At 40.8% G+C, this 15,952-nt stretch overlaps 1 protein-coding gene across 1 annotated transcript in view; it reads right to left on the reverse strand.

Annotated features, from left to right (window-relative positions):
• LOC110984420 (sucrase-isomaltase, intestinal-like) overlaps positions 1–15,952 on the reverse strand; it is a 35,239-nt gene that overhangs the window by 7,108 nt on the left and 12,179 nt on the right. Inside the window, exons 19-36 of the mRNA XM_087145788.1 lie at positions 15,581–15,711; positions 14,159–14,247; positions 13,900–13,961; positions 13,323–13,484; positions 9,425–9,603; positions 8,129–8,402; positions 7,519–7,673; positions 7,166–7,334; positions 6,657–6,756; positions 6,380–6,492; positions 5,381–5,506; positions 5,043–5,180; positions 4,680–4,781; positions 3,937–4,056; positions 3,552–3,636; positions 2,629–2,764; positions 1,540–1,676; positions 557–591 (exon numbers count right to left, since the gene is read on the reverse strand). Of these exons, the coding sequence (XP_087001914.1) occupies positions 557–591; positions 1,540–1,676; positions 2,629–2,764; positions 3,552–3,636; positions 3,937–4,056; positions 4,680–4,781; positions 5,043–5,180; positions 5,381–5,506; positions 6,380–6,492; positions 6,657–6,756; positions 7,166–7,334; positions 7,519–7,673; positions 8,129–8,402; positions 9,425–9,603; positions 13,323–13,484; positions 13,900–13,961; positions 14,159–14,247; positions 15,581–15,711 (2,313 nt within the window). The remainder of the gene's footprint in view (positions 1–556; positions 592–1,539; positions 1,677–2,628; positions 2,765–3,551; positions 3,637–3,936; positions 4,057–4,679; positions 4,782–5,042; positions 5,181–5,380; positions 5,507–6,379; positions 6,493–6,656; positions 6,757–7,165; positions 7,335–7,518; positions 7,674–8,128; positions 8,403–9,424; positions 9,604–13,322; positions 13,485–13,899; positions 13,962–14,158; positions 14,248–15,580; positions 15,712–15,952) is intronic.

The following is a 15,952-nucleotide window of genomic DNA, read 5'->3' on the forward strand; positions in this document are numbered from 1 at the left end:
GTCCAGAGGCATATTTTTCTCATAATTTTATTTTTCAAAATTATGATATATATATCCGTCCAGATTAACTTCGTTTAAAGTCTTTCTCTGCATGTGCAATATATAATAAATTGTATTGGCGCGGGTTGTGTGGGTTGGGGATGTCCCCTTCAATGTTTGACTGGGGCTATTGAATCCCCCAACACACACGTTTTCGTGGTGAGAAAAGTTAGGCAGATTGTGAAGAATTTTTGGACTTCCAAACAACCAAAACGTATTCAATAGCACCTCAAAAGGGATAACAACCCGTATTTAAAATAGGTCATATAATACGTCGTTTCGATGCAAGGTTTTGCGCAGTGTAAATACACATTACAGATGTGCATCGTTACCATAAGCATCGCCCCTAAGAGTCACACGGTGTCAGAGCTCCCTCCCCACGAACGCTTTTCACCTTTCGATGGTCGAGCAAGTCAATTCCCGTAATAATAACCCCATCCCCCAGTTTCCATCACAAATAAGCGCCACTTACAAATTGCAAAAAGTCTGTTACATGGGCATACTGAATCGCACTTACGTAAGTAAAACCAAAGAGACTGAATTCCAGCATACCTGTAAAATGGAGAAACAGTTTATCTAAACCAGAGGAATACTGGTGTGGAAATTCAGGGGCGTTTGTCCATAAGGCCTGGGGGTGTTAACGTGACTAGGATTTCAGAGTGGCAGACATGAAAACTGTAATAATAAATATGGATGTGTGAATAACTAAACTAGATAACTTAATCACACCTCATTGATATCGTCACGACGAGCAGACTGAACTACCGATCGGTAACTTATTTTAGATGCTGTTCCAAGTCCGTTTTACATGCTATTTCAAGACAATGGAAGTAAGCCACACATGACCAGAAACATACATCCTTTGAATCAATGGAAACCCTATTACCCTAGTTTATAATTAAAAAAACCTAAACTTTGCAATTACATCAGAGATCGACCTCAACTAAAACCAACCACAAATTTAACTCCCGACAGTTTTTTTTACAATGACACTTGTAAACCTGGTTTCACTATAAACGGTGAGGTGCCAACCACTTTGTTGAGATCTTGAAATAATTTTATCACAGGATGACGGCATAAGTGTGGAAAGATTTCGGCATCCTGAAATACATGAAGTCGGACGACGACACCACCACGAAGCTAGGGTACCTACAGCACTGTAGTCTACATAAATGATCTTTTAAAATAGATGAAAACATCATCCAACATCCGGGGATGAATTATCAAATGATGGCACCCGAAAGTGTGAAATCGATATCATTTGATTCTAAAATACATGTATGATACTATCCAAAACGTACAATTACCCTGAAAACTTTCATAACGTTCAGGGTGCCGTCGTTCAGTCGTAACGTTCAAGATGCCAACATCTATTGATGGTCGTATGCTGTCATCCTAAGATAATGTGTCAGTATCCCAATAAGTGGGATGGTACTTCCAGATCTTTGCGCTTCCGTATTCTTATTCAAACAACACGGGTGGCCTACAGTAACAACCCACCAGGAATACTCCAAGGCAGCTGCCGCCACTGACTCTGGTTGTCTCCCAGCCAGTGACCGGTGTACGCACCGCTACTCACGTACGTCGACCGAGACAGGATCATGCTTCGGTCTCGTGGGAAGACAGTCTGCAAGGCTCTGTAGGTATCAATAAACTTAAGGGATGTATGGAGAAGTTGTTTCATCTGTCTGGCTCCAACTGTTCAAAAATGATCGTCATTCAACTTGAAAAAGAGAAGCCCCTCTATAAGACAGATCACCGATTACAGTAAAACTGTGAAAGGGGTAAAAAGGTTGGAAAATGGGCCTTGTTTTGTTTTTGTATAAAATAAAAATCAAACTTTTCACACTCCTCGGAACTGTATTTTATTTCCAAGTTTTTTAAATAACTGGAAATCAGCTGTCGAGTTGCAAGTAATTGTCTATGATAAGAAGTGGCCTCGAAATTGTAATGCTTGGTGGTACACTTCCGTTTTGCCAAAATGGCATTGAAATATGACGCAGTGGCAATGTGTGGTAGCGTGTTCGACGGATTAGGGTCGGACGCTAGTATAGATACACACACAGCCTCAACTCGCTGATCTGGTCACGCAATTGCTGTAGCGTCCACAACAATGTGCTTTTCAGACAAGCTCTAAACATGGCGCCCGTCGGCAGGGACTGCGCAGGTGCGAGGCGGGAAAACCGCGGGCCGTTCGCATACCAGCGGGGGCAGCCAGCCAACTCCATGCGGGTCCGAGCTGGCGCCCCCACCGGCAGGACCCGCCAGCGCTACAGTATAATACACGTACATACAAATTATCAATGTTATAGGACTACTGACTCCAGAATCGGGTCAGATTTGGACTTGGACCTGGGCCAAGGGACTCGAGTGCTGAACCTGAGTCCGGCAGAGTCCATCGAAATATGACTGTTTTCCAATATCTTCAGCACTATTGGCTCAGATTCTTGGACTTGGATTACCAGACTTAGATTCTAGGACTCAGATTCTCAGACTCGGATTCTCGGACTCTCTAATCGGTAAGACTCGGGCTCCAATCTCAAGAAGTGGTGGACTCGACTGTAACACTGCATCATGGTACAGACTTACTGGAACGTGGCCTGAGCCATACTGTGACCATACAGGCTGTGCACGTCGTAGTGCTTGCCCCAGCTCTGTTGTGAATCCATGCAGATAGTTCTCGTGTAGAGGCCACGTCGTTCAGGTGCATCACGGCCAAGAACATCTGTCAGTAGAGAAAGACAGAATCGAGGGTAGGAAAGGGTATAGGGGAATGTTTCGTTTCTGGTTTAGTTATGTGAGTACTCGGCAAATGTGAAGTCCTTCTCTAAATTTGATATAGCATATTAAAGTTTATAACGATCAGGAAGTAATTCTGCCTTCAAAAAGAGTGGTAAGCAGAATGTCAATTTCAACATTCGACGTTGAAATCAAATTTCCTCAATTTTATCCCCTTCCGAATTCAAGGCTGGGATAAAGTCTGGCTCGTACTTCACGCAAAGGCGAACATGAACGCGAAGTTTTTAGGTCAGATTAAGTATTTGTGTTGAACACATTTCAACTCAAGGGACGTTTCGCTGCAAATCTTTTGTGACGTCAAATTCGCTTCGCTTTCACATTTGTGTGAAGTGAGAGCCGGCCTTTATTCGTAACAAAAAATCTCTTGTGATTAATGATAATGCCGCGCAAAGAACTCACCTTAGAGGTTCAGTAGAAGAGGGAGTGTTTGGTTTGGTTTGGTTTGTGTTGGTGTGGGTCGGTTTAGTTCGGTAATGCTCATAATCCAAAGCTGTGGATTACAGTTACGAAGTCAAAAGTCTCTTCAGAATAGACACAAAAGCAACGACTAGAGTTCCAGGACCCATGCTACGTTGAAAAGGTGATTAGCTTCTCTTACGAGGACAGAATCCTTGTACAAAAAGTAAGAGCACAAAAAGAAAACAAACACGTAATATTCATTGTGGGATACTCTGCCATGAATCAGAAGGGCAAAGTGACAATCTAAAGCTTACTAGGGATATACGGTGGTCTGTTGATGTTGCTGTCCTCGCAGCCAGTGAAAGAACCGTTAAGGAAATTGGAGGGTTCATTCATATCCTGCAGAAAGAGAGATTAGGCTCTATAAACCTTGTATATTTTAGCAATTTCCAATGTTGTGGAATAGATATGTACCTGTCATAACTTGTCGAACTATAAGATATATCAAGGTACAGAAACTGTTACGAAAATTGGTAAGCCATTTCTTTAGTGTGAAAGAATGTCATTACAATAAGAACCGTCAAATAGACGAGAGTGTTAGGAAACAAAAGGATAAATTTACAATGGTAAAGATCTCAGAAACTGAAGGCGTATTCTTCGACGCAAAGCAGTAAGAATTTTGTTAAACATTCAACTTACAATCCAAAGCGCATCATAGGCAATCTTGTCGTGGAAGTCATCGCATAATGAAGTCCACCAAGCGACCGTAGCAGCACTGGTAAAGTCAGGGAAGGCACTGGCTGGTACACGGGGCCATACCTACGCCATAAAGAAACAAAATAATCATTTCCCTTCCATATGTTTCCATAAAATATGGAATGTGTGTTGTCAACTCATTTGGCACCTGCCTTGAGTGGTTCGTATTAGTTGCGTTCACCCCATTACAGCGAAAGGCTACAGGTTTCGCATTTTTCCATGTGCATGTATTACTCCACCGCCAACGCCGTTTTCTACGATAGTTCGTCTTGGTCCCGTTTTATCACCGACTGCATATGCATGTCTTGGGTCCAATTCCAGCTTATTTGTACTGCTCCCGCTAGAGCCATCCTCATTATTGGACAACTCTAAGGCTGGCCTTAGTCGGAGGAATACGGAAGCGTATGAGGATGAAACTTACAGTTTGGCCATGTGGATTTTACTCACGAGTTTTACAATTTCGATAAAAATCCAGCCATGCCAAGTAGAAATCTGCCCGGGCGAAATAGCAAATCCCTCGGGCGAAATAGTAATCTGCTCGGGCGAATTAGTGGGCCACACATTTTTACTTACGCTCTAAATAAAGGAATGATACATTATAGCAGACAAAGTCTGTTTTAATGCCCTCAGCAAGTTCTCGTGTGAAAACAGTTTAAGAGAAAACAAAAACCAAACCATTCGTTTACCATTCCTTTAAGTATTTCACCATTCTTCATCCTGATGAAGACGTCTTGCACTACTCCTTCGTCGTACGGTTCATAGCCATCTTCGATACCAATTGCAGGGTCCTAGGATGGTCAAAAAATTGGGCTTCTTAAACTTGGTGGCAGTATCCGTGGAACTGTTAGGAGGCCAACAGTGTTTTAAGGAGGAAAACTGTATGCAGATAAAACAGCAAGCAGCAGTCTGCTAGCATATTGTCCACAATTAAAAATCTCTCCTCATATATTGTACACACCTGCCATGAAACTACCAAATTCTGTCTGGCTTGGCAGCCAAAAGAACTACATTTAATTGTTTCCTGGGAAATGATGCAGAAAACATCTCACCAGAATGATGATATATCTCATTCCACTGTCATGGAGAGAGTCCACAAAATCGGACAGGTTCTGCATTCCATAACTTGTTTCGTTGACCGTAAAATCCATCAGTCGGTCCATGTAGTCAATGTCACCATAGAGAACATCCTGTAATTCATGGAATAATTAATTGATTGTCAACTAAATTAATATATTTTGCACCGTAAGGAGGTCCACAAAGCTGTACCAAATGTGCTTCAGATGGATAAGGAAATTTCTCTCTTTGAATTGGAAAATTAAAATCAGAAGATTTGTAAGATAATATATAGGTTGTCTGATGCATTTCAATGCTATGCGTTGTGATATACCATGGGCATTTGAGCGTCAGTCATCTCCTTGACAACCTCTTTGACACGGTCGAGTGAGTTGTAGTTCCATCGGCTGAGTTGGAACCCCAAGGCCCAGTAAGGTGGCATCACAGGCCTGCCGATTGCCTGGAAAATATTTCCCAACACAGAACTTATTCATTTGTTGGCACGATGTCTAGTATGAATGTTATCGCAAGTTATTTACAGGGAGCAGAGATTATACCGTACTAATGCAAAACTGGCTGAAGCTGGTTATTAATGATCTATTGACAAGCACACCTCTGACCTTTTCTATGGATACGGACTTGCTATTTCAAACATCGGCCATAGTTATGCACAACTTTGAAGATATCGTTAGGCTTTTGTCGTAGATGGCTTAACAGGCCATTTTGTCTTTCCCGGCCCTCTACACTATAGCAATGCGCACTTTTTTCGCCAGTATAAGCTCAATACGGGAGACAAACCGGACCTAGCGCACACAAATAATGTTGAAAAATTTTTGACCATCGAAAATCTGACATGACTGGATCACAACACGGCAACTGCGCCATGAGGTTTGGAAATCCATCTGTGTAGACAGCGGGGTATCCAGTTTTTGGTGTCGTGGGGGCAAATTCAAAAGTGAATGCGGCATGCTGTGGGAGAAAAATATCAAAAGCCTTACTCGCGGCCCTGACATCCTTGCCTTTATTTGCTGGTATTGTTTTCCTAGGGTTTTGGTGCTAATATTTGATAAATAAACATACCGATTTCTTTCTTTGCTACTACTACTTGGTCAAAAAACATACGCCACTGTGTGTGGAGTGTATTGGTTTCCATTATCAAGGAAGTGATAACAAAATCACTGCACCGTAACTAACGTGAATATACCAGTCTTTTTTTATTCAAAGATTAGACTTGAGCATATCAATCATGCGATACCAAGGTGCTATCACTATGTTTGTTTCAAAGCAAGTAGCCTTGTTGGTTTTCCGGGTGTCAGTAGATGCACTGTCTTACCTCTGTGTACTGTGAGACGAGATTCTCAGGTTTCGGTCCAAGAAATATATAGAAATCGAGAACTCCGCCGATGGTGCGGTAGGTGAGGGCTGGCGTTGGCTGTAGTGTGACATCTAGGAAAAAAAAGGGGAATCCCAAAAAGGCATGGAGTTCCGTGAATAAATGATATCAAAACGAAGACCTGCACTCGAAACATTTTCCAATGAACAGGATAGATTTTCATTAAAACTGTTTCTCAAAATTTAAATTCACTAACAGTTGACAGGACTCCCCTTACCCATTGCATTGGTGTTAAGGAAGAGTATGCTATGCGCGTTGTTTTCACGTTCCTCGACGCACATATGGTAGGGGTGATGGCCATATAGATTCCAATCGTCCTAATACAAAGATGTTACTGGTATGAAATACCGATGTCCTCATCATCAGGGTGTACGAAATATAACAGGCGGGATATAGTGTGTGTGTCGTATTTTTAAATCCCTTGGACTACTTGCAACAGCAAAGGACGTTCCAGCCCAGTGAAGCAGCAACTCGTCAAAAGTTGGTCTTTCAAACACAAGGCCTAACAAAATCTGGAACGTTAAATTGATCTGTGTTTTCCTTGAAGATCACAAATGGCCAAGCAGTGCAGACCCTGAGAAATGCTTTTCAAAGCCATGGTAAGCCTTGTAGAGTAGTTGCTATTAAAAGCATTATAAGTAAAGCAAAACATGGTGCCAGTTTTACAATGGACTGGATTTCTGAAAACCTATAACTGAGTCCGATACGAAGTACTTTCAAACTTACTATTGGAAAGGCGTCCCTGGTAAACATTGTCCAAGTCTTGTAGTCCACATCGTGCAGAAAGCGCTTATGATTGTGTTCACCAAAGCCGTACACGTATTGAGATGGGAGCTTAGTCGATATCTGAAGGAACTGATCCTCGAATGTAAAGCCACCCACAGACGAATCAAAACTAGAAAAGATGAATTCAATTCAGGGAAGCAAGCTAATTTTTTTTGGGGGGGAGGACCATAACATGGTCCCTGAAATAAAGAGCTGGTTTACTTCAATGTCCAAAGCCGTGAAACAAGTTAATTTTATCTTTTTCATACATGGTCCAGTCAAAATCCCCTGTAGCGACTCGCAAATCTACTTACACTGTAACTCCCGTGCTCGTCCTTTTCACTTGGATACTGAAGGGGTTCTGCTTGTAGCTGACCTCGTACATCGGATTAGACGGCCTCTTGGTCGGTTTAGGGATGTTGACTGCTTCGCTTGGAACTTCGTATCGGGCCCTCTCTGCGTCTGTTATCTAAAAAAAGTGTTGAACATCAGTGATCCACAACTTATTTCCGGTTTCAGGGAGTAAGGTTTACCACTATGGCAAAAAAAAACAGCGGATTGCAAATAACATTATCAAAACCTTCGCACATTGGCGAATAGAAGGAGATGGAGAGCAAACGGTGTCATGCCCCCGGAGGGACGATTTCATTTCCCTTTCTCTGAAAAAAGCTGGTAAAAACATCCAATTGTGGTATCAAAAAATAATAAAGCCCACACGGGTAACAAAAGCAATTACTCAATTTCTTACCGTTGAGAACTTGGTTTAGGATTCACCCAGGGACAAAAAGGGAAACATCTTGGACGGGACATAACCATAATGATAATACTTGTAGATATAGGAATTTATTGAACTGAGCTGCAGAGCTTTCAGAGTGCATGGAAGTACATTTTAATACCATCTGGAAATTAATTTATAAGACATACCTTGAAGTGTAAGCGATACTCCGTCTGGAACTCCACCTCAAGTTTGAGGTTGTCGATATCAGCACCATAACGGCTAGGTATGCCCTCTAGCCGGATAAGCCTAGCCTCCCAGCCTAGGTTAGTCTCTGTAGGTGGGTTAGTCATCTGATAGCCGTAGGTCAGCGGATAGAAGCAAAGAGGAGCCTTGGCATTTGTAGCTGGCTTCCAGAAACAACCACGTGCCTCGCAGAGCTCTTTAGTGGCAGTAGTGTTCAGATCAGGGAAGCAGTCGAATCTAAACAATCAAAAGGACCAGGTAACTAAAAAGTGCCTGTATCCATTCGTACACTGAAAAATTGCCTGGGTTAAATTTTAACACGAGCGAGGGTGAAAACTGCAACTACCCAATAGTTTAGGTTGTTTCAACCCAATTTGGGTGAATGAAATTAATTTGTGGGTTGTTTTAACCAAATAGTGGTTAATATTTTCTGTGTGAAACTTAAACAGAATGTAATTCTCAACCCAAAGTCGGGTTAACACAGCCCATATTTGGGTAGTTGCAGTTTTCACCCTTCCTTGGGTTAAGATTTTGAAATAAAATAATTTTTTTTCAGTGTATAGATTCAAGGGGGACCGACAGAGGCAATGACCTTCCCTCTACACAAGGAGGGAATGTTTTTGATTCACGAAGCGAACATGGAAGCCAGGTTTAGTCTCAGAAAATCCAAAAATGGTTACAAACAGAATGTCCAAATTTTTGGCAACCCCGGAGAAATTTGGCCTCCAGAAATGTTCGATTCGGGATCTACCCTTGTACCGATTAGTGTCTGTAACCTACCTGAACGTTGAGGAAACATTAATTCAGTTCAATCGTGTGATGTAGTGTGTCCTTGTTACATAACAGCTTCCACTTATTACGTAAACATGTTGTCAAATACATTCACACGAAGCAATTTTGTTTGTTTTGTTCGGTCGTTTGCGTCCGGTTGTTAGGTCGTTTTAAATAAAGTCTTTACGGTTCGTTCATTTTTCTGATTGATGGAAGACATTTTAGAAGATGCGTCAAGCTTTGACATCTTAACCCAAATTCTGCTGTTAATTGTTACTTATTTGAGATGTTAATTTCCATTTGCAGTTTCGAATGTATAATTCAGGTCAGTATATAGCTGCCTTTTCAAAATGATAAATTATTTTCCCTAACTTGGTCAATGGTATTTCGGTTATCCCCCCAAAAAACACTTTTATGTTGTTATGCAACAACCATCAACATGCTATGGTAGAGTGGTAGGTAGCCGCTAGTTAGATGTAGGTCCAAACCTGTCTTCATCCTTGACGTCCCGATAGAACTGCTGGTCTGGGGTGAGTTGGGTAGGTTTTGGTTCCTCCTCTGTGCCGGTTTGGGTGAGATACACCGGTAAAAAGATGGCTAAAAAGGCCACGACTACCACCACAACAGAGACAACAGCGATCAAGACTTTGTTCGCCATGATGCTGCATTGAATTTATTACCCAGATGGAAAATCAGGCGTATCAACACTACTTTGATCAACACAATAGCTTATGCATAATTAGTTATCTGTTTCATTGGGCGTATTAACCAATAAAAGCAAGTCATGCAAAGAATGGAGTGTTTACACAAACCTCGGCCATAGCTGACACGTTGTGAACTTTACACCCATTTATTTATTTTCAGCTTCTTATTCAACATATTTTTTGGTGCCTAAGTTCATGCTATACTGAGCATGTTTGTAACCAAGATAATGGACATCTGCAGTTTTTTTTATGATTCTCATATATTTCTGACATTGAGGGAAGGTTAGTTGGGAGAAGAAGTGGAGAAAAATTACCTGTTTAGATAGATAGATATTTGGAAAATACTCAAGAGGGAGGAATATTTAATTGACAATTATTGCAACAAATGGAAGTATTTTATATAAAGGACATTCAATTAAAATTTCAACCAGGAAATCGACGGAGCAGTGTTTCACCCTGAATGCTTTGAGTACCCGAGTGCAAAGCATTGCTCCACATAGAAACAAATTGTGGGTATGAAATGCTTGCTCCTCTTTTTCTTCCCACAATTTAATTCCATACGCTAAACTTAGGCAGAGGCGGATCCATGACTTTTGTCCATGGAGGTCAGGCCCGTCTTTTTTTTGTAATGTACGACTGTTTCGGTCAGGCAGACAGTGGGTAGTGCATTTTATTGTCATTGACGCATTTACCTTTATTCACGTGGTTGAATGTCATTGTTAATTAAAGGTTTCCCTGGTTAATTTCGTACTTTTTTCATTTGAAATGGCTTAAAATAAAGTTTGCTTTCGTTAAAGAGGGGCCACTTGTCCCAAATGTTGATTCCAATTTCGAAATAACACCACTAGATTTCACTTTCACAGCATTGATTGATTGATTAACAACATTGAAGTTGTAGTCGTACAGATGTACATCACCCCCTTGCCAACCACTTGGATTGTTGGACCGGTTCCAATTTGCTGGTCCTGATGCTGGCTGGACTGAGGGAAACTTTTGGACACTATAAGTACACCCTTTAAAATCAGAGAAATATACGTGAGAATCAATCACACTGTAGCAAAATGAACGATTAAAATTCTTTGCATCACTTTATCTCATCCTGAAATAATTTCAAATTATTAAGTGTATACTTTGGAACTATTCAAAAAAAATCTGGAAAGTAATTTTGCTGGTTTTATTATTTGACTGCGAATGTAACAACACCATATTCCCTAAATAAAGAAATTCATTAATTCAAGTCATGCTTACAATATTCGATAAATTTGCAAAAATATTCAACATTCTAAATCCGTGTTTAGAATGTTAAAGCACAATGTTGCTTTCACTTTTTATACACGGGCAAACTCTAATAAACACTATAGCCACCCAACTCCTTAATGTCATTGTTCAATACGGGCGTTTTACAATAGTGCGCCTCCAAGAGTTTCGAACGCGTTAGCCCCAAATGTGTCGCCCCAAAGTGCGTTTGGAAAGGGTCGACAAATTTCGCGCCTTGTGATTGGCCAACGCGTTGCAAACTCTTAGAGGCGAACTATTGTGAATCGCCCGTATTGGTTATGTTAGCAGTGTGCGCATTACAGGGCAACGTCAGCTAGTATACTCCCCAGGGAGCTGAGATGATTTCAGGAATGTTCTTTTGTTGAGAGCTCAATGCGCCGGGAAAATGATAATACGGCGCCTTGAGCATCAGTTGTGATGGATATGTGCGATAATATCCACTATTATCATTATCATTATCAACTGACCTATCGCCGTTAGTGAGTCAGCCACGCCCCTAAGACAACCATATGGACATTATGGTTTGGTTTCTTTTTTTTCAGATTCTGCGGGTCACATGTCTAGTTTGTATAGCAGCTTTGACGTATAATTCTACCTCGAAAGGTCAGTTACTTAATATGTAAACATATAAAAGCAACAATTATTATAATTGTATTAGAAACTTTACATACATGTGCTAAACAATCTTTCTGTCCCATAAGGACACCGTAGGTTTTAGACGTCTTAAATTGATTTCAGTTAGCATTTTTGGTCTGTGAATATAAACAACGAGTTTTCGGCGGAAGGAGCTTAGTGTTGGGATTTGTTGAGGAACTTGCTTCAAACTTGCATTGGAACAGTAAACAGATAGGAAATCAAAAACTTCCTGAAGACTTTGCAAATTACAAGATCTCCCTTACAATTTCCAGCATAATTACTTTAGTTCCCAATGGGCAGAGAAATCAAAATCATGCAACCGTTTGAAGGAATTCTTGTCTCACTGATAAGGATGACGATATTTCTGAAAAAGTACTCACTAGAATATGTTTAAATCTCACTTGTTGGATTTTACAATTATCCTAACATTCGAAACAACAAAGCTGACAAACAAAGGACGCAGCAAAAATCTTTGTTGGTTTGTCGTCAATGCATGTAGACATGATGAACCCATCCACAACACAAATAAACAAGCAGACCAACAACAAGACCGTAAACTGAACTTTTCAAGGATCAAGGAATTCAAAATGAAAGTCAAAAAGCTGCGAAAGACATAAACACACGCGTCTGTATTGAAAATGGTGTAGCCGTTAACTTCTGGTCTCCAATACAGGCACGCGTCTTACAGGAGACAGTAGCCGAGACTTCTCACAAGCTCTATCCTTTTCTTCTCCGTCTTCCTTTGTGTACCAATGATATTCTATGGTTGCCAAACAACTGTATGAGATCCAGAAATGATCAGGTCGAGTCCCGTCAGTTCCAACATCTAAAAATATAAGGGAGGGAATTAGAATGTTATTACAATTCATTCTCGGTCACTGTTTCCAAATAAATCGACACCTTTACCGAGACAAACTGCAGACAGGCCGCTTCCCATACGTACATATTTGGGGTGCATTGCGTTACGATGTCTTCATCATGCGTTTCTCTTTCACGGACAGAAAATCGACTCCATTAACATAATGCACGTGTACGTTGCGTTAGGCCGTCCAAATTGCTCCGAGAGCGATTTGGACGGATATGCAATGCTTGGCGCAAGTGTTACCGGGCTCATGGAAAGACGCCTGATGAACTCGGATGAATCCCTACACTGTGTGTGTTTTGTGCTTGTGAAGTTTCTGGAAATACATTCGTTTGCACTGACGTCAGGTCTGGGGTGCCAGGTGGAATCCATTCCTATATCCCTTTGTTCGTTATGAATTGCTAAGCAATACTAAGCTCAGACAAAGATTTAGCCAAGATTTACGTTGAAGAGGCCTTTTCAGATGAGCTCATGCAGACCACTGTCATTTTTGCAATAACGGCTACTGATAATTCCTTTCACACAAAACTCTCGTTTTAGGGACCTTTTAAAGCTTTGCAGATAAACCAAGCTCCTAGTGTTTTATTTTACCTCGCTCACAAAATACGTTAGATAGGATTGGTTAACTAAGGGACTAACGTATATTACTGCAACATTTTCATGAGCTTGAAACTTGTCAACAAGTACTTTGCGGCGCGGGACGATTAACGATGCGCAAGAAACTTGCAGAAATTAAAAAAGCACGTCATACTATCAGACCGTCTTTTTCCAAGCAAGTTTTTGTACATGCAATTATCCAATAACTGAGCAAGAAAACTGTTTATAGTAATCAGCTACTATGTCAACACTTTGCGTTGCCCTCAGAACAAGAGTTAAGATGTACTCCAGGTTTGAATAACATATTACCTTTGCAGTTGAATCGTAGTTGAAGTTCCCGGATGGTATTGCTACGTTGTTTGCCTTGGCATTAGAAGGAACCGTGGTCAGCCCCATTATCTGGATGGTCTCAAATGCTAGAGAGTCTGGATCCGTGTACTTATTGATTATGTTCACGATATTCAGGGTACCCTAAGAGATTAAAGGAAAAGGACTTATGTTGCCAGCGTTTTGGTTTAAAAAAGTAACAATTCAAAGTTTAGAAGTGTTTTTAACTACAGGTTTTCTCGAGTCCAGCAATTACTAATAAGACGTGGAGCAGAAATTCGTGATAAAAAACAAAAACAGCTTTTTGTAAGCGAGGAAACTTTGATTTGAAACTGACCTTGCCTGAAATGTCTATAGTGCACATTCTGTTCATACCCAGTAAAGATATATTTCAAAATTACCCATTCCAAAATACAAGTCATAAAGGCCTCACACTTTACGGAAGACTCTTCTCATACTCTACCTTTCTAATTGTAAACATTGTTGGAAATTGGATGTGCATTATGCACTCGACTATAAAACTCTGCTGCGGTTGATTTAACTTAACGAAAAGAATTACCACTCCATTTTGGGTTGAGACATCAAACTCTACCAGTATGTATACTTCGTCCTTTATCGTGTCTGCAGACAAATGGACAGATAATATCAATTTATTAACAGGAGGGTGACTACACTTCTCAGCTAATCAGGGTAATTTCTTAAAGACAACTTCATTTGGCACACGAATCAAACGTTACGTAGTGAGAGGTGCCCTTGCAAGTGAATTCGTCAAACATCCCTTTTAACTTAGAAGCGCTTTGAAGTGAGCTGTTGCTGACCTCTGGATTCACCATCATCCCAGAACAGATTCCCACGGGCCTTCAGGTCATCATCTAGGGCTATCATCAGACCCATTGGCTTCTTCCGACTGTAGAGGCAAAGCAAAGGTCGGTGGTTCAGAGAGTAAACTACCAGTGAGAAACGATGATCACAAAATGATGGCACTATCTACATGACTTCATAAAAATCATTGCAAAATCAACTATTCGGTGGAGTTTCCATTTAGAGACAAGGGTTGCACGTACATTGCGAATCGTTCAAGTAAAAAGAAAAAGGCAGATAAATACCACTTTTGTATTGTGTGTGTACAATTACAAATATTTTGTGGGAGTTCATCGTATACACGGATTCACGATGGCATTTCGGCCCATAACTGTCCGAGGTTGATGCGTCATCAGTTTCTGCATTTGAAAGTCCCATTTTGGTATAGGATCAATTACAGTCCTGTGAGGTTTTTCTTAATCGCCATTCCGTTATTGGCTCGAAAAATGCAACGATAATCCACTGAACACCCCAAACGAAAGGAAGTGAGAGATTCAAATTCTTGAATGATTTGTTATGGCTCACCGTTGCTATGGTGTCATGAATATCGCCCGCGTAGCGCATTTTTGAGGGCGTGCTACGCGTTGGGTTCGGTGAAGGTGAAGAAATGCAATTACAATTTTGTCTTTCTGCAGCATAGATAATTCATAAACATTTTATGCACTGTTTGCTCAGTGTCCCTAATACTTCGGATTATTGCCACTGTCAGTTGACAAAGTTGAGATCTAGAGTCCCTAAATTCTTAACTTTTACTGTCCTATCGACATTATTTAAGGATATAAAGTTTATACAGTTAACAGGCCCTCCTCCATACACAGAATAGGGACGTATGAGCTCAGACAATCCTGGCCAAATCTCGTGAGGCCCCAACCCTGGCCCCCTCTCAACGTTGGGTCTCACTGCGCCGTCTGCACTCCAGCTCGAGATGACAACATTGACCGGGGAGTGGGGGACCCAGAAAGGGTGTGGCTATTGACAGGTGTCCCAACAATTTTGTCCAGGATCGTAGGTTTAATAGTGTTAAGTCCCCAACAGCTATCCCGCTTTTATAAATTTTTCAGATACAAATAAACAACAGAACTTGTCAAAACATGTCCCATTTCCTTCCAAAGCAAATTCCCCTTTGTCACTATCCCAGACAAGCGTACGTATAAATTGCACGAGCCCGTGTGATCGAAGACGATTCTGGAAAAAAGGAGGCAAAGCTAACAAAACCAAACGCCCAATAAAAGTTTTAAAATCCTTATGCTTAACGAACCTTTTCAGACAAAATGTGATTTTACGACAAATTCATGTCGTTGTATCTTTAATTAAACGCACAGTGTGTTTCTCCACGTAAGTTTGACAGAGCTATAATTGCTTTGCACTTGAACACCTACCTGTATACGGTGTTATTAGCTGGTTCCTGGACAGGTAGCACATAGCCACCTCTGATGTGTAGGTTGATGGTGTAAAGGTCCGCTGGCAGGGTGGTGGTCTTGCCACGCAAATTCGAATCAACTTCCTTGTGCTGAGTAAAAGAAAGCAACAATTAACTTGGTGACCATAATGAATGAATAATGAATACATGAACTTGAGCTGGTATCCTACGTCTTTCCAAAAGCACATATTAAGCAGTATAAACCCATGGCAATATGAAAATTGTAAATACTCCCAATATGTCGACATTATCAAAATTACACTTATAAAATACTAATATAATATTCAAAAATTAGTCATTATAAAACTTCACATCAAAAGACGTTGAGTAT

Source organism: Acanthaster planci, linkage group LG14 (assembly GCF_054643075.1).
Source record: "Acanthaster planci isolate LZ-2023a linkage group LG14, COTS_SCS, whole genome shotgun sequence".
Lineage (NCBI taxonomy): Eukaryota > Metazoa > Echinodermata > Asteroidea > Valvatida > Acanthasteridae > Acanthaster > Acanthaster planci.